This window comes from Procambarus clarkii, chromosome 18 (assembly GCF_040958095.1).
Source record: "Procambarus clarkii isolate CNS0578487 chromosome 18, FALCON_Pclarkii_2.0, whole genome shotgun sequence".
Lineage (NCBI taxonomy): Eukaryota > Metazoa > Arthropoda > Malacostraca > Decapoda > Cambaridae > Procambarus > Procambarus clarkii.
In genome coordinates this window covers 13280294-13301825 of record NC_091167.1, presented here as the reverse complement: position 1 = coordinate 13301825, position 21532 = coordinate 13280294, and the positions used below count along the sequence as shown (strand labels likewise).

The 21532-nt window shown below is 47.7% G+C and overlaps 2 protein-coding genes and 1 long non-coding RNA gene across 5 annotated transcripts in view; all 3 read left to right on the top strand.

The window, feature by feature from the left end:
• LOC138365801 (uncharacterized) overlaps positions 1–17642 on the top strand; it is a 266841-nt gene extending 249199 nt beyond the window's left edge. For 2 of the 3 annotated variants that reach the window (XR_011229019.1, XR_011229018.1), the window contains exons 2-4: positions 11547–11723; positions 14771–14849; positions 17274–17642. This is a non-coding gene — a long non-coding RNA (uncharacterized lncRNA). Of the gene's footprint in view, positions 1–11513; positions 11724–14770; positions 14850–17273 lie in introns of those variants that run through there. The other variant, XR_011229017.1, reaches the window with a different exon arrangement.
• A 2344-nt stretch (positions 17643–19986) lies between these two features.
• Positions 19987–20580, top strand: LOC138365953 (tigger transposable element-derived protein 2-like). The gene has a single exon (XM_069326667.1). It carries the CDS (start codon positions 19987–19989, stop codon positions 20578–20580), a length of 594 nt encoding a protein of 197 aa, XP_069182768.1.
• A 63-nt stretch (positions 20581–20643) lies between these two features.
• Positions 20644–21532, top strand: part of LOC138365952 (tigger transposable element-derived protein 1-like) — a 1151-nt gene continuing 262 nt past the window's right edge. Inside the window, exons 1-2 of the mRNA XM_069326666.1 lie at positions 20644–20824; positions 20857–21532. The exon at positions 20857–21532 is cut by the window's right edge and continues 262 nt beyond it. Coding sequence (XP_069182767.1) covers positions 20644–20824; positions 20857–21532 — 857 coding nt within the window. The remainder of the gene's footprint in view (positions 20825–20856) is intronic.

Below are 21532 nucleotides of genomic sequence, written 5' to 3'. Positions count from 1 at the left end.
TTCCTAGTCCCATTAACACCCACTCCAAGTCTCCTCCACACCCACTCCAAGTCTCCTCCACACCCACTCCCAGTCTCCTCCACACACACTCCTAGTCTCCTCCACACACACTCATAGTCTCCTCCACGCCCACTACCAGACCCCTCTACTCCCACTCCTAATCTCCTCCACACCTACTCCTAATCTCCTCTACAACCACTCAGTCTCCTCCACACCCACTCCTAGTCCCCTCTAAACCCACTCCTAATCTCCTCCACACCAACTCCTAGTCTCCTACCCACCCACTCCTAGTCTCCTCAACACCCACTCCCAGTCGATCTCCTCTACACGCAATCCTAGACTCCTCCACACCCCCTCCTAGTCTCCTCCACACCCACTCCTAGTCTCCTCTACACCCACTCCCAGTCTCCTTTACACCCACTCCCAGTCTCCTACACACCTACTACTAGTCTCCTCCACACCCACTCCCAGTCTCCTCCACACCCACTCCTAGTCTCCTCCACACCCACTACTAGTCTCCTCCACACCCACTCCCACTCTCCTCCACACCCACTCCTAATCTCCTCCACACCTACTCCCAGTCTCCTTCAAACCCACTCCTAGTCTCCTCTACACCCACTCCTAGTCTCCTCCACACCCACTCCTAGTCTCCTCCACACCCACTCCTAGTCTCCTCCGCACCCAGTCCTAATCTCCTCCACACCTACTCCCAGTCTCCTTCAAACCCACTCCTAGTCTCCTCTACACCCACTCACAGTCTTCTCCACACCCACTCCTAGTCTCCTCCACACCAACTCCCAGTCTCCTCTACCCTCACTCCTTGTCTCCTCTACACCCACTCCAAGTCTCCTCCACACCCGCTCGTAGTCTCCTCCACACCCACTTCTAGTCTCCTCTGCACCCACTCCTAGTCCCCTCTACACCCACTCCTAGTCTCCTCCACACCCACTCCTAGTCTCCTCTACACCCTCTCCCAATTTTTCCAAGCCCACTTCCAGTCTTCTCTACACCCACTCCAGGTCTCCTCTACACCCACTAATATAGTCTCCTCCACATCCACTCGTAGTCTCCTCCACACCCACTTCTTTTCTCCTCTACACCTACTCCTAGTCGCCTCCACACCCACTCCTAGTCTCCTCCACACCCTTTCCCAGTCTCCTCTACACCCACTCCTAGTCTCCTCCACTCCCACTCCTATTCTCTTGCATGCCCACTCCCAGACCCCTCTACTCCCACTCCAAATCTCCTCCACACAAACTCCTAGTCTCCTCCACACCCAATCCCAGTCTCCTCCATACCCACTCCTAGTCTCCTCTACACCCACTCCCAGTCTCCTCTACACCCACTCCCAGTCTCCTCCACACCCACTCCCAGTCTCCTCCACACCCACTACTAGTCTCCTCCACACCCACTCCCACTCTCCTCCACACCCACTCCTAATCTTTTCCACACCTACTCCCAGTCTCCTTCAAACCCACTCCTAGTCTCCTCTACACCCACTCCTAGTCTCCTCCACACTCACTCCTAGTCTCCTCCACACCCACTCCTAGTCTCCTCCGCACCCACTCCTAGTCTCCTATACACCCCACTCCTAGTCACCTCCACACCCACTCCTAGTCTCCTCTACACCCAGTCCTAGTCTCCTCTACACCCTCTCTGTGTCTCCTCCACACCCACTCCCAGTCTCCTCCACACCCACTACTAGTCTCCTCCACACCCACTCTCCTCCACACCCACTCCTAATCTCCTCCACACCCACTCCCAGTCTCCTCTACACCCACTCCCAGTCTCATACACACTCACTACTAGTCTCCTCCACACCCACTCCCAGTCTCCTCCACACCCACTCCTAGTCTCCTCCACACCCACTCCCAGTCTCCTCCACACCAAATTCCAGTCTCCTCCACACCAAATTCCAGTCTCCTCTACATCCAATCCTAGTGTCCTCCATTCCCACTCCTAGTCTCCTCCACACCCACTCCTAGTTTCCTCTACACCCACTCCTAGTCTCCTCTACACCCTCTCTTTGTCTCCTCCACACCCACTCCTATTCTCCTCCACTTCCACTCAGTCTCCTCCACACCCACTCCTATTCTATTCCACACCCACTCCTAGTCTCCTCCACACCCACTCCTATTCTATTCCACACCCACTCCTAGTCTCCTCCACACCCACTCCTAATCTAATCTACACCCACTCCTAGTCTCCTCTACACCCTCTCTTTGTCTCCTCCATACCCAATCCTAGTCTCCTCCATTCCCACTCCTAGTCTCCTCCACACCCACTCCTAATCTCCTCTACACCCACTCCCATTCTCCTCTACACTTAATCTTAGTCTTCACACCCACTCCTATTCTCCTTTACACCCACTCCTGATCTACTCAACACCGACTCCAAGTCTCCTCCACACCCACTCCCACCCTCCTCCACACCCAATCATAGTCTCCTCCACAAACACTCCTAGTCTCCTCCACACACACTTCCTGTCTCCTCCACACCCACTCACAGTCTCCTCCACACCCACTCCCAGTCTCCTCCACACCCACTCACAGTCTCCTCCACTCCCACTCCTAATCTCCTCCACACCAACTCCTAGTCTCCTACCCACCCACTCCTAGTCTCCTCTAAACCCACTCCTAGTCTCCTCTAAACCCACTCCTAATCTCCTCCACACCAACTCCTAGTCTCCTACCCACCCACTCCTAGTCTCCTTCACACCCACTCCCAGTCGATCTCCTCTACACGCAATCCTAGACTCCTCCACACCCCCTCCTAGTCTCCTCCCCACCCACTCCTAGTCTCCTCCACACCCACTCCCAGTCGATCTCCTCTACACCCAATCCTAGACTCCTCCACAACCATTCTTAGTCTCCTCCACACCCACTCCTAGTCTCCTCTACACCAACTTTTAGTCTGTTCAACACCCACTCCTAGTCACCTCTACACCCACTCCTAGTCTCCTCTACACCCACTCCTAGTCTCCTCTACACCCACTCCTAGTCTCCTCTACACCCAGTCCTAGTCCCCTCTACACCCACTCCTAGTCTCCTCTACACCCACTCCTAGTCTCTTCTACACCCACTCCTAGTCTCCTCTACACCCACTCCTAGTCTCCTCTACACCCACTCCTAGTCTCCTCTACACCCACTCCTAGTCTCCTCCACTCCCACTCCTAGTCTCTTCCATGCCCACTCCCAGACCCCTCTACTCCCACTCCTAATCTCCTCCACACAAACTCCTAGTCTCCTCCACACCTAATCCCAGTCTCCTCCATACCCACTCCTAGTCTCCTCTACACCCAATCCCAGTCTCCACCACGCCCACTCCCAGTCTCCTCCACACCCACTCCCAGTCTCCTCCACACCCACTACTAGTCTCCTCCACACCCACTCCCACTCTCCTCCACACCCACTCCTAATCTCCTCCACACCTACTCCCAGTCTCCTTCAAACCCACTCCTAGTCTCCTCTACACCCACTCCTAGTCTCCTCCACACCCACTCCTAGTCTCCTCCACACCCACTCCTAGTCTCCTCCGCACCCACTCCTAGTCTCCTATACACCCCACTCCTAGTCACCTCCACACCCACTCCTAGTCTCCTCTACACCCAGTCCTAGTCTCCTCTACACCCTCTCTGTGTCTCCTCCACACCCACTCCCAGTCTCCTCCACACCCACTACTAGTCTCTTCCACACCCACTCTCCTCCACACCCACTCCTAATCTCCTCCACACCCACTCCCAGTCTCCTCTACACCCACTCCCAGTCTCATACACACTCACTACTAGTCTCCTCCACACCCACTCCCAGTCTCCTCCACACCCACTCCTAGTCTCCTCCACACCCACTCCCAGTCTCCTCCACACCAAATTCCAGTCTCCTCCACACCAAATTCCAGTCTCCTCTACATCCAATCCTAGTGTCCTCCATTCCCACTCCTAGTCTCCTCCACACCCACTCCTAGTTTCCTTTACACCCACTCCTAGTCTCCTCTACACCCTCTCTTTGTCTCCTCCACACCCACTCCTATTCTCCTCCACTTCCACTCAGTCTCCTCCACACCCACTCCTATTCTATTCCACACCCACTCCTAGTCTCCTCCACACCCACTCCTATTCTATTCCACACCCACTCCTAGTCTCCTCCACACCCACTCCTAATCTAATCTACACCCACTCCTAGTCTCCTCTACACCCTCTCTTTGTCTCCTCCATACCCAATCCTAGTCTCCTCCATTCCCACTCCCACTCTCCTCCACACCCACTCCTAGTCTCCTCTACACCCACTCCTAGTCTCCTCCACACCCACTCGTAGTCTCCTCCACATCCACTCCTACTCTCCTCCACACCCACTTCTAGTCTCCTCTACACCTACTCCTAGTCGCCTCCACACCCACTTCTAGTCTCCTCCACACCCTTTCCCAGTCTCCTCTACACCCACTCCCAGTTTCCTCCACTCCCACTTTCCTCCACACCCACTCCTAGTCTCCTCCACTCCCACTCCTAGTCTCTTCCATGCCCACTCCCAGACCCCTCTACTCCCACTCCAAATCTCCTCCACACAAACTCCTAGTCTCCTCCACACCCAATCCCAGTCTCCTCCACACCCACTTCCAGTCTCCTCTACACCCACTCCCAGTCTCCTCTACACCCACTCCCAGTCTCCTCGACACCCACTCCCAGTCTCCTCCACACCCACTCCCAGTCTCCTCCACACCCACTACTAGTCACCTCCACACCCACTCCCACTCTCCTCCACACCCACTCCTAATCTCCTCCACACCTACTCCCAGTCTCCTTCAAACCCACTCCTAGTCTCCTCTACACCCACTCCTAGTCTCCTCCACACCGACTCCTAGTCTGCTCCACACCCACTCCTAGTCTCCTCCACACCCACTCCTAGTGTCCTATACACCCCACTCCTAGTCACCTCCACACCCACTCCTAGTCTAATCTACACCCAGTCCTAGTCCCCTCTACACCCTCTCTGTGTCTCCTCCACACCCACTCCTAGTCTCCTCCACACCCCACTCACAGTCTCCTCCACACCCCACTCCCAGTCTCCTCCACACCCAATCCTAGTCTCCTCTACACCAACTCAAAGTATACTCCACACCCACTCCTAGTCTCCTCCACACCCACTCCTAGTCTCCTCAACACCAACTACTAATCTCCTCCACACCCACTACCGGTCTCCTACACACCCACTCCTAGTCTCCACCACACACACTCCTAGTCTCCTCTACACCCCCTCCCAGTCTCCTCTACACCCACTACTAGTCTCCTCCACACACACTCGCAGTCTTCTACAAACCCACTGCCAGTCTCCACACCCACTCCTAGTCTCCTCCACACCCACTCCTAGTCTCCTCTACACACTCTCTTTGTCTCCTCCACACCCACTTCTAGTCTCCTCCACTTCCACTCCCAGTCTCCTCCACGCCCTCTCTTTGTCTCCTCTACACCCACTCTTAGTCTCCTCCACTCCCTCTTCCAGACTCATCTACACCCACTCCCAGTTAACTCCACACACACTCCCAGTCTCTTCCACGCCCACTCCCAGTCTCCTCTACACCCACTCCCAGTTTCCTCCACACCCACTCCTTGTCTGCTCTACACCCACTCCTAGTCTCCTCCACACCAACTCGTAGTCTCCTCCACACCAACTCCTAGTCTCCTCCACACCCACTCCTTGTTTCCTCTACACCCACTCCTAGTCTCCTCCACACCCACTCGTAGTCTCCTCTACACCCACTCCTAGTCTCTTCCACACCCACTCTTAATCTCCTCCACACCCACTAATAGTCTCCTCCTCACCCACTCCCAGTCTCCTCCATACCCACTCCCAGTCTCCTCTACACCCACTCCCATTCTCCTCCACACCCACTCCTTGTCTCCTCTACACCCACTCCTAGTCTCCTCCACACCCATTCCTAGTCTCATTAACACCCACTCCAAGTCTCCTCCACACCCACTCCAAGTCTCCTCCACACCCACTCCCAGTCTCCTCCACACACACTCCTAGTCTCCTCCACACACACTCCTAGTCTCCTCCACGCCCACTACCAGACCCCTCTACTCCCACTCCTAATCTCCTCCACACCTACTCCTAATCTCCTCTACAACCACTCAGTCTCCTCCACACCCACTCCTAGTCTCCTCTAAACCCACTCCTAATCTCCTCCACACCAACTCCTAGTCTCCTACCCACCCACTCCTAGTCTCCTCAACACCCACTCCCAGTCGATCTCCTCTACACGCAATCCTAGACTCCTCCACACCCCCTCCTAGTCTCCTCCACACCCACTCCTAGTCTCCTCCACACCCACTCCCAGTCGATCTCCTCTACACCCAATCCTAGACTCCTCCACACCCACTCGTATTCTCCTCTACACCCACTCCTAGTCACCTCTATACTCACTCCTAGTCTCCTCTACACCCACTCCTAGTCTCCTCTACACCCACTCCTAGTCTCCTCTACACCCACTCCTAGTCTCCTCTACACCCACTCCTAGTCTCCTCTACACCCACTCCTAGTCTCCTATACACCCAATCCTAGTCTCCTCCACTCCCACTCCTAGTCTCTTCCATGCCCACTCCCAGACCCCTCTACCCCCACTCCTAATCTCCTCCACACAAACTCCTAGTCTCCTCCACACCCAATCCCAGTCTCCTCCATACCCACTCCTAGTCTGCTCTACACCCACTCCCAGTCTCCACCACGCCCACTCCCAGTCTCCTCTACACCCACTCCCAGTCTCCTCCACACCCACTCCCAGTCTCCTCCACACCCACTACTAGTCTCCTCCACACCCACTCCCACTCTCCTCCACATCCACTCCTAATCTCCTCCACACCTACTCCCACTCTCCTCCACACCCACTTCTAATCTCCTCTACACCCACTCCCAGTCTCCTCCACACCCACTCGTAGTCTCCTCCACACCCACTCCTACTCTCCTAAACACCCACTTCTTTTCTCCTTTACACCTACTACTAGTCTCCTCCACACCCTTTCCCAGTCTCCTCTACACCCACTCCTAGTCTCCTCCACTCCCACTCCTAGTCTCTTCCATGCCCACTCCCAGACCCCTCTACTCCCACTCCAAATCTCCTCCACACAAACTCCTAGTCTCCTCCACACCCAATCCCAGTCTCCTCCATACCCACTCCCAGTCTCCTCTACACCCACTCCCAGTCTCCTCTACACCCACTCCCAGTCTCCTCCACACCCACTCCCAGTCTCCTCCACGCCCACTCCCAGTCTCCTCCACACCCACTACTAGTCTCCTCCACACCCACTACTAGTCTCCTCCACACCCACTCCCATTCTCCTCCACACCCACTCCTAATCTCCTCTACACCCACTCCTAGTCTCCTCCACACCCACTCCTAGTCTCCTCCACACTCACTCCTAGTCTCCTCCACACCCACTCCTAGTCTCCTATACACCCCACTCCTAGTCACCTCCACACCCACTCCTAGTCTCCTCTACACCCAGTCCTAGTCTCCTCTACACCCTCTCTGTGTCTCCTCCACACCCAATCCTAGTCTCTTCCATTCCCACTCACAGTCTCCTCCACACCCACTCCTAGTCTCCTCTACACCAACTCAAAGTATACTCCACACCCACTCCTAGTCTCCTCTACACCCCCTCCCAGTCTCCTCTACACCCACTACTAGTCTCCTCCACACACACTCGCAGTCTTCTACAAACCCACTGCCAGTCTCCACACCCACCCCTAGTCTCCTCTACACCAACTCCTAGTCTCCTCTACACCCCCTCCCAGATTCCTCTACACCCACTCCCAGTCAACTCCACACACACTCCCAGTCTCTTCCACGCCCACTCCCAGTCTCCTCTACACCCACTCCCAGTTTCCTCCACACCTGCTCCTAATCTCTACAACCACTCACAGTCTCTTCCACACCCACTCCTTGTCTCCTCTACACCCACTCCTTGTCTCCTCTACACCCACTCCTAGTCTCCTCCACACCCACTCGTAGTGTCCTCTACACCCACTCCTAGTCTCTTCCACACCCACTCTTAGTCTCCTCCACACCCACTAATAGTCTCCTCCTCACCCACTCCCATTCTCCTCCACACCCTCTCCTTGTCTCCTCTACACCCACTCCTAGTCTCCTCCACACCCACTCGTAGTCTCCTCCACACCCACTCCTAGTCTCCTCTACACCCACTCCCAGTCTCCTCTACTCACACTCCTGGTCTCCTCTACACCCACTCCTTGTCTCCTCTAATCCCACTCCCAGTCTCCTCCACACCCACTCCTAGTCTCCTCTACACCCACTCCCAGTCTCCTCTACTCACAGTCCTGGTCTCCTCTACACCCACTCCTTGTCTCCTCTAATCCCACTCCCAGTCTCCTCTACACCCACTCCTAGTCTCCTCTACACCCACTCCTAGTCTACTCAACACTCACTCCAAGTCTCCTCCACACCCACTGCTAGTCTCCTCTACTACCACTCCCAGTCTCCTTTACTCCCATTCCTAGTCTCCTCCACACCTACTCCAAGTCTCCTCCACACCCACTCCCAGTCTCCTACACACCCACTCCTAGTCTCTACACCCACTGCCAGTCTCCTCCACACCCACTATTAGTCTCCTCCACACCCACTCGTAGTCTCCTCCACACCCACTTCAGGTCTCCTCCACACCCACTTCTAGTCTCCTCTACACCCACTCCTAGTCTCCTCTACACCCTCTCCTAGTCTCCTCCACACCCATTCCTAGTCTCCTCCACAGCCACTCCAAGTCTCCTCCACACCCACTCATGGTCTCCTTCACACATACTACTAGTCTCCTCCACACCCACTTCTAGTCTCCTCTGCACCCACTCCTAGTCTCCTCTACACCCACTCCTAGTCTCCTCTGCACCCACTCCTAGTCTCCTCTACACCCACTCCTAGTCTCCTTCACACCCACTCGTAGTCTCCTCTGCACCCACTCCTAGTCTCCTCTACACCCACTACTAGTCTCCTCCACACCCACTCCTAGTCTCCTCTGCAGCCACTCCTAGTCTCCTCTACACCCACTACTAGTCTCCTCCACACCCACTCCTAGTCTCCTCTGCAGCCACTTTGTCTCCTTCACACCCCCTACTAATCTCTTCTACACCCACTCCTAGTCCCCTCTACACCCACTCCTAGTCCCCTCAACACCCACTCCTAGTCTCCTCTACACACAATCCTAGTCTACTCTACACCCTCTCGTAGTCTCTTCTACACCCTCTCGTTGTCTCCTCTACACCCATTTATAGTCTCCTCCTCACCTACTACAAGTCACCTCCTCACCCATTCCTAGTCTCTTCTACACCAACTTCTAGTCTCCTCTACACCCACCCCTAGTCTTCTCTACACCCACCGCTAGTCTCCTCTTCACCACCTCCTAGTCTCCTCTATAGTCACTCCAAGTCTCCTCTACACCCACTCCCAGTCTCCTCCACACCCACTCCCAGTCTTCTCCACACCCACTCCTAGTCTCTTCCACACCCACTCCTAGTTTCCTTCACACCCACTCATAGTCTCTTCTACACCAACTTCTAGTTTCCTCTACACCCTCCCCTAGTCTCCTCCACAACCACTCCCAGTCTCCTCCACAACCACTCCCAGTCTCCTCCACACGCACTCCCAGTCTCCTTTACACCCACTACTAGTCTCCTCTACAACCACTCCTAGTCTCCTTCACACCCACCACTAGTCTCCTCTACACCTACTCCTAGTCTCCTTCACATCCTCTACTAGTCTTCTCTACTCCCACTCCTAGTCTCCTCTACACGCACTTCAAGTCTCCTCTACTCCCACTCTTTGTCTCCTCTACACCCACTTCTAATCTTCTCTACACCTGTTCCTAGTCTCTTTCACTCCCACTCCTTTTCTCCTGTAGGTATTTATTAATGGTGACATTACATAAGATAGGTATTTATTAATGGTGACATTACATAAGATAGGTATTATTATTGGTGACATTACATAAGATAGGTATTATTATTGGTGACATTACATAAGATAGGTATTTATTATTGGTGACATTACATAAGATAGGTATTTATTATTGGTGACATTACATAAGATAGGTATTTATGCATCACTATGGGATAAGGATTTATGATCCTTATCAGTATAGCTGGGTCCTGTAGACTTTATTGTTAACCTTGAAGAACAAATTGTATGAGGATGCGTCGAGGACACACTTGTATTTCGCCAAGATGTTCGTGCCGATGACGAAAGGATACCTGTCTTCTGGGTTTGGATGGATAATTAAGTCATCCTCTAGATACACGCTGCCTTCCATGTGTATCCGGAGCTTTTTGGGAGGGCATTTCTCTACACCAAGTCTCTTTAAGTATAGGCTTGAGACGTACGTGTTTTAAACCCCCGAGTCGACGTGTATTTTGTCTGTGCAATTGTCAGGTTGTGATGAATCTGGCAGAGGAATCCTTAGGCAAGATTCTCTGGAATTATACAACCCAGACCCATTATTTTGAGACGTTGGGATGTTCTTGAAATAGAGATCAGAATTATCCTGTTTAAACTGCTGTATTACTTGGTACTCAACCATGAGAGGGAAGCTGAAGAAAAGGCTGGGGATCAGGTGTGGGCCGAAGTAATTATCCATTTGTGGCGGGCCAATTTAGACTTTTGTAAGCAACACCATGCCGTTTTCTAGTTATATTTCCACATCTTCGACAATACTATGAGTAATGTTTCTTTCTTCGGTAAATAAGGTAATTTTACTATACTCGCTGGAGGTTACTTCCTTATCCAAGCCAAGTATTCTTGCATCTCTGCCTTCTATGAAATTGATTGTGGTGCCGGTGTCTACAAACATGGAACAGAGCTCATCGTTGGCCAGAGCATACAGCTCATTGTGACCCTTCAGGGCAATCTTCTTCAATCCCTTCAGGGATGGGCGCTCAGTGCGTGTAGGGGGGTGAAGTAGGTAGACTGTTAAAACCTCTCCATCGGGACTGACTTCATATGCAGTGGCGTCATCCGTGAATTTTGGTCTTTTTCCGGGACCATTGATGGTCTTGCAGCTACCCTTCTTCCTCTTGCAGCCACGGCCCACCACTTGTTTGGTCTGTGTGTCCATGACTAGACGGGTGAAGGTTACCTTACAGTGAGTCCCGCTCTCTGACCACCAAATTATATCCTACTTACATTATATTTAGTCAAGCAACAATAACATCTTTAACTTTTATATTTGTAAACAAACATAAAACTTTATGTATTACCAAATACTCTTTGGTAAATACATAAACGCTGTGTATTTTGTGTTACAAATATTTAAATAGTTAAGAAGAGCCGCTAAATCTAAATATTTTGCGCCGTTTTGGAGAGTAAACAAAGTACGAGAAGGTGCAGCCCCGCTGGAGCAGTTCCAACAACGCCCGCCTGTATTGGTAAACAAACATCTAAGTTAAATTACTACGTCTTTCCTAGTAATAAAAAATTTAAGTTATAAATATATGTAATCACTCTATATTTTAAATACAAATACAAATGTAAATAATTTAGGAGGCTCCTAGGGAGGTTAATGTTGTGCGGCGTTTGGAAGACTGGACCAAGTTGAGAAAAAGTGGAAGCCTCTGGAGGAGTACCGTGGCCCTGGACTCTTATTTGTTAAGTGTATTACCAGGATTTACCATAGGCCTAATACTCCCTAGTGGCCTCGACGGAGACTGGAAGCCTGCGGCTTGTCGAAGGTACTAACATTGTTCCTGAGGAATTTTTTCTACTGATTTTTTTTTAACTGAAGTAAGTTGTTGACATTAATAATAATAATTTTTTCACCAGAAGGTACAATGGGTTGGTGAGATTACATAAGATTGGTATTTGTACATTCTTGTAACTCCACTAACACCCGTCCACATGTTTACTTCTAATTTTGTTATGAAATTAGAGTAAAGTAAAAATAGTAAAAGAGTAAAAATAGTTGTGATCATGTCTGCATTCAGTACCAGCATTATAGTGAGTAAATATACCATATTTCTTTATTACTTACATAGTACTGGCAGGCTTTCGGTGGCTTGGGGTTGCTTGTGGTGGCTTTGGGTAGCTTGTGGTGGCTTTGGGTAGCTTGTGGCTTTGGGTAGCTTGTGGTGGTTTTGTATAGCTTGTGGCTTTGGGTAGCTTGTGGTAGCTTTGGGTAGCTTGTGGTGGCTTTGGGAAGCTTGTGGTGGCTTTGCATAGCTTGTGGCTTTGGGTAGCTTGTGGTGGCTTTGGGAAGCTTGTGGTGTCTTTGGATAGCTTGTGGCTTTGGGTAGCTTGTGGTGGCTTTGGGTAGCTTGTGGTAGCTTTGGGTAGCTTGTGGTGGCTTTGGGAAGCTTGTAGTGGTTTTGGGTAGCTTGTGGTGGCTTTGGGTAGCTTGTGGTGGCTTTGGGTAGCTTGTGATGGCTTTGGGTAGCTTGTGGTGGCTTTAGGAAGCTTGTGGTGGCTTTGGATAGCTTGTGGTGGCTTTGGGTAGCTTGTGGTGGCTTTAGGAAGCTTGTGGTGGCTTTGGATAGCTTGTGGTGGCTTTGGGTAGCTTGTGGTGGCTTTAGGAAGCTTGTGGTGGCTTTAGGAAGCTTGTGGTGGCTTTGGATAGCTTGTGGTGGCTTTGGGTAGCTAATGTTGGCTTTGGGAAGCTTGTGGTGGCTTTGGGAAGCTTGTGGTGGCTTTGGGTAGCTTGTGGTGGCTTTGGGTAGCTTGTGGCTTTGGGTAGCTTGTGGTGGCTTTGGGAAGCTTGTGGTGTCTTTGGATAGCTTGTGGCTTTGGGTAGCTTGTGGCTTTGGGTAGCTTGTGGCTTTGGGTAGCTTTGGGTAGCTTGTGGTGGCTTTGGGAAGCTTGTGGTGGTTTTGGGTAGCTTGTGGTGGCTTTGGGTAGCTTGTGGTGGCTTTGGGTAGCTTGTGATGGCTTTGGGTAGCTTGTGGTGGCTTTAGGAAGCTTGTGGTGGCTTTGGATAGCTTGTGGTGGCTTTGGGTAGCTTGTGGTGGCTTTAGGAAGCTTGTGGTGGCTTTGGATAGCTTGTGGTGGCTTTGGGTAGCTTGTGGTGGCTTTGTTTAGCTTGTGGTGGCTTTGGGTAGCTTGTGGTGGCTTTGGGTAGCTTGTGGTGGCTTTGGGTAGCTTGTGGTGGCTTTGGGTTGCTTGTGGTGGCTTTAGGAAGCTTGTATTCACCTATTTGTATTTACTTAGTTGTTCTTGTGGGGGTTGAGCTCTGCTCTTTCGGCCCGCCTCTCAACTGTCAATCAACTGTATCTAACTACAGTACTAACTAAATTTGTTTTTCCACACACACACACACACACACACACACACACACACACACACACACACACACACACACACACACACACACACACACACACACACACACACACCCAGGAAGCAGCTCCATAACAGTTGTCTAACATGAAGGTACCTATCTACTGCTAGGTAACAGGGGCATTACGGTAACAGGGGTAACTTTGCCCATTTGTTTCTGCCTGGTCCGGCAATCGAACCCGGGCCACAGAATTACGAGCCCTGCATGCTGACCACTCAGCTACCAGACCCCCAATTTGTGGTGGCTTTGTGAAGCTTGTTGTGGCTTTGGGTATCTTCTGGTGGCTTTGGTAAGTTTGTGGTGGCTTTGGGTAGCTTGTGGTGGCTTTGGGTAGCTTGTGGTGGCTTTGGATGGCTTGTCATGGCTTTGGGTAGCTGGTGGGGGCTTTCGGTAGCTGGTGGTGGCTTTGGGTAGCTTATGGTGGTTTTGGGTAGATGCTTTGGGTAGCTGGTGGTGGCTTTGGTTAGCCTGTGGTGGCTTTGGGAAGCTTCTGGTGGCTTTGGGTAGCTTGTGGTGGCTTTAGGTAGCTTGTGGTAGCTTTGGATAGCTTGTGGTGGCTTTGTGTAGCTTGTGGTGGCTTTGGGTAGCTTTGGGTGGCTTTGGGTAGCTTTGGGTAATTCTATGAACCTGTTCCTTGAATGAGAGATAGTTAGTTCTGGAATTGTTTTTATTGCTGTGTTGACCTTTCTCCAAAGCAGCTATGTCTTTCAGAAGATGAGGTCTCTATGCTTGGATGTAATAATCCAAGTGCGGGGCATTACGCATTGTTCATAATATACTATATAAAACATGTTATGTTTGCTTAAAAGAGGAGGAATGACATCGTATGACTACTCTTGGGGCCCTTTTCAAATTCCCACTCAATGTCTGGGGAACCTTGACCATTGGCCCTAAATGCAGAAACTGGGAAACTCTCCCATATGGACTTGGGAGAGTAGAAGGACTAGAACCCTATCCAGGTTGTTCAATACAAAATTTTGCCAATAATAAAATTTCCATAACGGTGACACAAACCTTGTGTACAGTATATACAAAATGCAAAATTTTATCTTTAAGTTTTGTGTTATTTGATTAGGATATGTTGGTTTCAACTGTTGTGATGATATACATATTAAACTTTTTCCAGGTCCTAGACCCTACTCCATAAATGACTATAAAGAATGTATTTTATTTGCTTGTGAATAATACAATGCAGTGTAAAATCTATAAAATTTTGCTATTGCAGTTTTTGTTTATTTTCTAGATAGCACTATATTCATTCTTAAGTTAAGAGTAATTTCTATGTAATGTTATACCCATTTGTGCGTATATAGTTTGTGTCATTGTCATTGTTAAGTGCAGTGATGGAACTGGGTCGGATGTACTCTGCTAGTTTAGGTACCTAGTGTTTGCAGCATTGTGACCATTATTATTGTGTTCAAATACATTATTTTATTTTGTAATTTTCAGGCTATCAGCTGTTTGCAGGCTATGCAGTTGTGACATCTATTGCTGTCTGCTTCTACAACAAAATGTACAAGAAAATCAAGTATGTACCTTGCCCCCTTTTTGGACATTTTGTATTTGCTGTAGAATGACAAGTTGCCTTTATAATTCGAGGACAATGTTTATTTGGAAATTATAATAATTACAATATTTTAAATATGCTAAAGCATCTCTATCCAGCTGGAAATGCAACATTTCATAGGTGAGAACCTGTAGTACAGATGTCTACATTCTCAGCTCCCTATTGAGAATCCTGGGTTCAACCTCTGGATGAGAGAGAACTGGTTGGGTGCATTTCCTTTTATCTGTTGCCTCTTGGTCTATCAGTAAAAAGGTACCCAGGAATTAGGCAATTGTTGTGTGTTGCATCCTGAGGAAGGTAGCTAGTTAACCTAGAGGGACCTCAATGAGCCTAGATACGTGAGGAACTGTAAATATCTTCCCTGCGATATTGAGAAATGATTTATATACTTGAAGCACCTCGGAGTCATAACAAGCCAACTGCCAGTAGTTGTCCAAAATAAATCATATTTGCTGACCAATATGTAGCCCCTTTTTATACAACTCTTGCGTTGGTTGTATGGTTAACATATACATAATTAACATATATGTTAGCTCTAGGCCTCCCTCACAAGTCGAGCCTGGCCTCGGACTGGGCTTGGGGAGTAGAAGAACTCCCAGAACCCCATCAAGCTGGTATCAAGCAAGTAACAGTACTAATATAATTTTGTGCTAGGGCATAGCACTTGTCCTAGCTTCCAGGTATCTTTTGTCAAGATTAAATTGACTGCTTATTTTGACAATCTTGTGTACATGTATAACTATTACATGTGTATTAAATGTGCTGTGAAAGGCCATTCAGCCACTAAGAGTTGACTTGATAACATGGACACCTGTTATTTAAGTGAGAAAGTGGGAGCTTATGGGAGCCGGTCGGCCGAGCGGCCAGCACGCAGGACTTGTGATCCTGTGGTCCTGGGTTCGATCCCAGGCGCCGGCGAGAAACAATGGGCAGAGTTTCTTTCACCCTATGCCCCTGTTACCTAGCAGTAAAATAGTTACATGGGTGTTAGTCAGCTGTCACGGGCTGCTTCCTGGGGGTGGAGGCCTGGTCGAGGACCAGGCCGCGGGGACACTAAAAGCCCCGAAATCATCTCAAGATAACCTCAAGATAAATGGTGGAGGCCAAAACTGTCCGTAATTTCAAAGAGTTATATGACAAAAAGAGAGTTGCGAAGATGGGACACCACGAGCATAGCTCTTGTCCTGTAACTACACTTAGTTAATTACCTTTAGCCCCTCCTACAGTGCATTGTCACTTCAGACTTAACCTAACCAGACACACACGAACCCAAGCAACCCACCTAACCTATCGAGGTTATTAGATAGAAAATGTCATTATTGAGGGATTGGTCAATTCTGTAAAAAATGCAACAAACTGGGTGAGAGAAAGGGTTGTCATATACCATTAATTATATTTTCCAGTTTGTTAAGAGATATTATTGTTACTGTTATTTGTATGGTATTAAAAAAATTTCCCACCAAGTTTACTGTTCATTTCCATGAGAATGAAGGAAATTATGAAGAGGAAAGCACTTATTCAGTATGACTATATATTCGTCATACATGGATGGGATACTGGATGAAGTGAAGGAAAGATGCCCAACCACTTGGCCCATCAGGGAAATAACACTCACCTGCAAGATGTGAGGCAGTTGCTGTACTCATCTGTCAAAGTTCTTTTTCACATTCACTTGAAACTTAAAACACTTGTATTTTAGCATAAAAGTGTGTTTAATTTTGGGCTCTGAAGATAATATTTTTACTTTAATGTATGTGTTGCTTTCTTATTGTCCAGTTTTGACTTGAAAATTATATTTTAGTAGACACCCAACCCACAAATCTGAGAAAAAACAAAATGTTTTGGACAGCCCAAAATGTCATTATTTCCTTCATTTTCAGATACTGTATGTAGGTTGGTTGTTTAAATTTTCAGCTAAGTTAATGTGACTTATTCTCATCATAGATTTCAGTACTTTATGTAGGATCATCAAACTGATCTTTATCCTCTTATAATTGTTAGTGTCTTCCACACAAACCATTTTTCTAAAGTAATGTAAAACATGTTACTGTCTCCAGTAATAACAAGTTCATAATTAAATCCATTTGTTGAGTGTCTTTTAGGGCATAAAGGCCACAGTAGTAAAATATTGCATAAATAGTATGTGGTATATTTTATTTGAAAGCTATGCCCTTGAACACAAGTTATAAATATAGTACTTGGAAATTGGAAGTAAAAGTATATAGAGATGCTAGAGAAGGCTTGCAATGAGTTAGTCAAGAAATCCTAATCTTTAATAAATGTAAGGCTTTGAGTCAACACTTGACTCATATATACAGGACTTCATAGCACCTATTTTTCAAGTTTTTTGATACTGTAATGTGGTATGGTTTTTTCTTCCTGTAGGCGAAATTGATGGCGAATGTTGAAGGTTGGGAGGTTGGTAAATATTACAGTGAACCCATCTTCAAAACTGTATCTGACAAGTGCTATATTGACTCACATCATCCAAGAGTACTACATTCATGGTCCCTCATCCAACTACATTTTTGGCCCCTACTTTTCCCTCTTCACTTGACCAGTGACTGATGGAATAAAAATTTGTGGTACTGTACTACTGTATCCCTCTGATTAACTGCTTAAATATGTAGGTTTTCATATATCTAGTTTGAAAGTCTACACATGATGTAATATAAACATACCTGCATAACACAAATAAATTTGTCATATGTTAAAATGTGCATGCCAACTGAAATATAAAATTTAATAGTTAAAGATATTTTTTTCTTCCCCCCCCACCCCCCCCCCCCCCCTTTTTCCCTGCAAATTTTGTTTGAGGGGTTAGTGTGATGCCCCTAAAAATCCACAGTAAATGGCCATGTACAGAGAGTTACAGAGGCTGCCTAGAAAAGAGGATTTCACTATTCAACACAATTTGTGGGTTGGCACTTTGTAGCTCCTTGGTGCATACCCTACAGCAGTTTGGAGAAGAAACAGTCATTGGGAAGCAAAATGTGTTTCAGATGGTAGATGTTAAGAGGAGCACAGAGGTGCTCAGGTATTGTCAGCTGTGACTGTGTAGTAGAATGGTCAAGGGGAAAAGGTGAATACTATATCTAGATCGGAGGACAGAGTTCCAGGGGTAACATTCTTGGTATAAGAGATGCCAAGATATGGATGAAAATTAATCTTGATCATGAATGTAAAAGAAGGAATTAGTACTGAAGGGATGTGGATGTGGTGGCATTGAAGGTCCATAGGCTATGAGTGGTCTCTGTATATGTTCCAAGGTTACTCAAGTGACTAGAGCAATGGTGGAACATTATGATGCTAGAGAGCACCCGTGACTTATGGAACAGCAGTTAAGAATTATTGATCTGTGTGACCATACAGCAGCAGACTGTGCAGTAGTGGACAGAGCTGTATTAAGGTCATATTACTATGGAAATCAAAATGATTCTGAAATGGAACATGGGCAGAGGAGCAAGACGAACATGTTGCACGGATACACTGTGGAGGGAGGTAAGGCCTCATATATGTATACTGTGCGTGTGTGTGTGTGTGTGTATATATATATATATATATATATATATATATATATATATATATATATATATATATATATATATATATATATATATATGTCGTACCTAGTAGCCAGAACTCACTTCTCAGCCTACTATGCAAGGCCCGATTTGCCTAATAAGCCAAGTTTTCATGAATTAATTGTTTTTCGACTACCTAACCTACCTAACCTAACCTAACCTAACTTTTTCGGCTACCTAACCTAACCTAACCTATAAAGATAGGTTAGGTTAGGTTAGGTAGGGTTGGTTAGGTTTGGTCATATATCTACGTTAATTTTAACTCCAATAAAAAAAAATTGACCTCATACATAATGAAATGGGTAGCTTTATCATTTCATAATAAAAAAATTAGAGAAACTATATTAATTCAGGAAAACTTGGCTTATTAGGCAAATCGGGCCTTGAATAGTAGGCCGAGAAGTGCGTTCTGGCTACTAGGTACGACATATATATATATATATATACATATATATATATATATACATATATATATATATATACATATATATATATATACATATATATATATATACATATATATATATATATATATATATATATATATATATATATATATATATATATACATATATATATATATATATATATATATATATATATATATATATATATATATACATATATATATATATATATATATATATATATATATATATATATATATATATATATATATATATATATATGAAGGTGAAAACATGGGGGGATACATAAGGGATAAACATAGGGGCTGCAGAAGGCTTATTGGCCCATACGAGGCATCTCCTATCCAAACACAAAGATTAATCCAGTGTAATTGGCCTGTTATGTTGGACATTGTCTTCTGTGTTGGCATCGATATGTTCTTGTCTTGTCCTTACTCTCATGGTGGGTAGAGTAAATAGTTCCGTGATTTGGGTGTTCATGGTAGGTCGCTCTATTCTTATGTGAATTGCCTCAAGAATTTGTAATCTTCTTGAATCTTGGGTTTTGTCTATTATGCAAGTATTCTTGTTCAACATTTCTCTTGTTAGAGTAATGTCATGGGCTTGTCTCATGTGATTCCTAGGGGCACCAGATTGAAGATGGCATGTCAAACGCCTCGTCAGCTTGGTCGACGTCATACCTATGTACTTACATTGAAGGTTACATCCTTTGTGGGGGCAAGTGTACATGTATACAACGCTTGACTGCTGTAGAGGGTTCTCCGTCGGCTTCGGGCTGTTTTTGATAAGGAGTTCGGAAGTCTTCTTGGTTATGTATATATATACAGTGGTACCTTGCATAACGATCGCCCCACAAGGCGAATATTTTGGGTAACGACTGGTCCGATCGGCGAGAAATCGTCCCATATGACGAACGCTCGTTTGTGTAACGTCAACACCACATGGTGGGGTCACGCCGCCACTGTCTACAGTGTTGTATTGGTGTCTCACACGACCAGTATCCGTCTGTATCGCTCCACACACAATTCTGATATTCGTGTTTTTTTTTTTTTTTTGTGGTTTTGTGACTACAATTCTGAACGCACGATGTCGTCCAAGAAGCAGCCTGCGAAAGCAGGAGTTTGCAAGGGGAAGAAAGAGGCAATCACTGTGGAAGTGAAGAAAGAGATCATAGCAAAGCACGAGCGTGGTATTCGTGTGGTTGATCTTGCCAGGGAGTATGGCAGGGCTCCCTCAACAATATCCACCATACTGAAGGGCAAGGATAAATATAAGACGCTTGACATGGCCAAAGGAGTTAGCAAGCTCACCAGCAAACGTCCAAAACTCCTGGAAGATGTGGAACGGCTACTGCTGGTGTGGATGAATGAACGACAATTGCATGGCGATTGTGTCTCTGAAGCTATCGTTTGCGCTAAGGCTAGGATGCTGTATGTGGACCTTATCAGGAAGATACCAGGTGCGTCGTCTGAAGATGAGGAGGTATTTAGGGCAAGCCGTGGCTGGTTTGAGAACTTTAAGAAAAGGAGTGGTATACACAGTGTTGTGCGACATGGGGAGGCTGCCAGCTCTGATAAAGGTGCTGCTGAGGCTTTTGTGCCAGAGTTCCAGAAATTTGTTGATCAGGAGCAGTTTCTGCCACAACAAGTTTTCAATTGTGACGAGACCGGCCTTTTTTGAAAAAAACTGACGAAGAGGACCTACATCACGCAAGAGGAACAATCATTGCCTGGCCACAAACCGATGAAGGATCGCCTTACTCTCGTGCTCTGCGCCAATGCATGTGGCGATTGCAAGGTCAAGCCGCTGCTCGTCTATCACTCAGAAAATCCACGAGTGTTCAAGGCGTTTAAGGGTCACAAGACACGGCTGAATGTGATGTGGAGGTCGAACAAGAGGTCCTGGGTCACGCAGATCTTCTTTAGTGAGTGGGTAAATGACGTTTTCGGCCCACAGTGAGAAATTATCTCGTCGACAAGCAGTTACCACTCAAGGCCTTGCTTGTGCTCGATAATGCACCTGCGCATCCTTGCCAACTGCAAGATGATCTGTTCCCTGAAAATCAGTTTATCACCATCAAGTTTCTTCCTCCAAACACCACGCCACTCCTCCAACCCATGGATCAGCAGGTCATTGCTAACTTTAAGAAGCTCTATATGAAGGCCTTGTTGGAGAGATGTGTTCATGTGATTGACACCACAGAGCTGACCCTCAGACAATTCTGGAAGGAGCAGTTCAATATCATGGGGGCCTTGCGTTTGATAGATAAGGCCTGGGAAGGGGTGTCACAGAGAACCCTACACTCTGCATGGCGAAACTTGTGGCCTGAGGGTGTCCCTGAGCGAGACTTCGAAGGTTTCGGTCCTGCACCTGCATCTGCATCCGCACCTGTGGATGACCCGGAGGCTCTTTTAGTGGATGATATTGTCGCTCTGGGACACACACTGGGTCTGGAGGTGGATGCTGCTGATGTGCAGGAGTTGGTGGAGGAGCACAGTGATGAACTGACCACCGAGGAACTCCTGGAACTGCAGAAAGAGCTGGTGCAACAGGAGGTACAGGAGCTCTCATCGGGGGAGGAGGAGGTCTGCGAGGATGCTATCCCATCTAGTGAGATCAGGGACGTGCTGGG

What these genes read in the sequence shown, in the direction of transcription:
- LOC138365953 (XM_069326667.1), top strand. Translation starts at nt 19,987, where the DNA reads ATGTCGTCCAAGAAGCAGCCTGCGAAAGCAGGAGTTTGCAAGGGGAAG.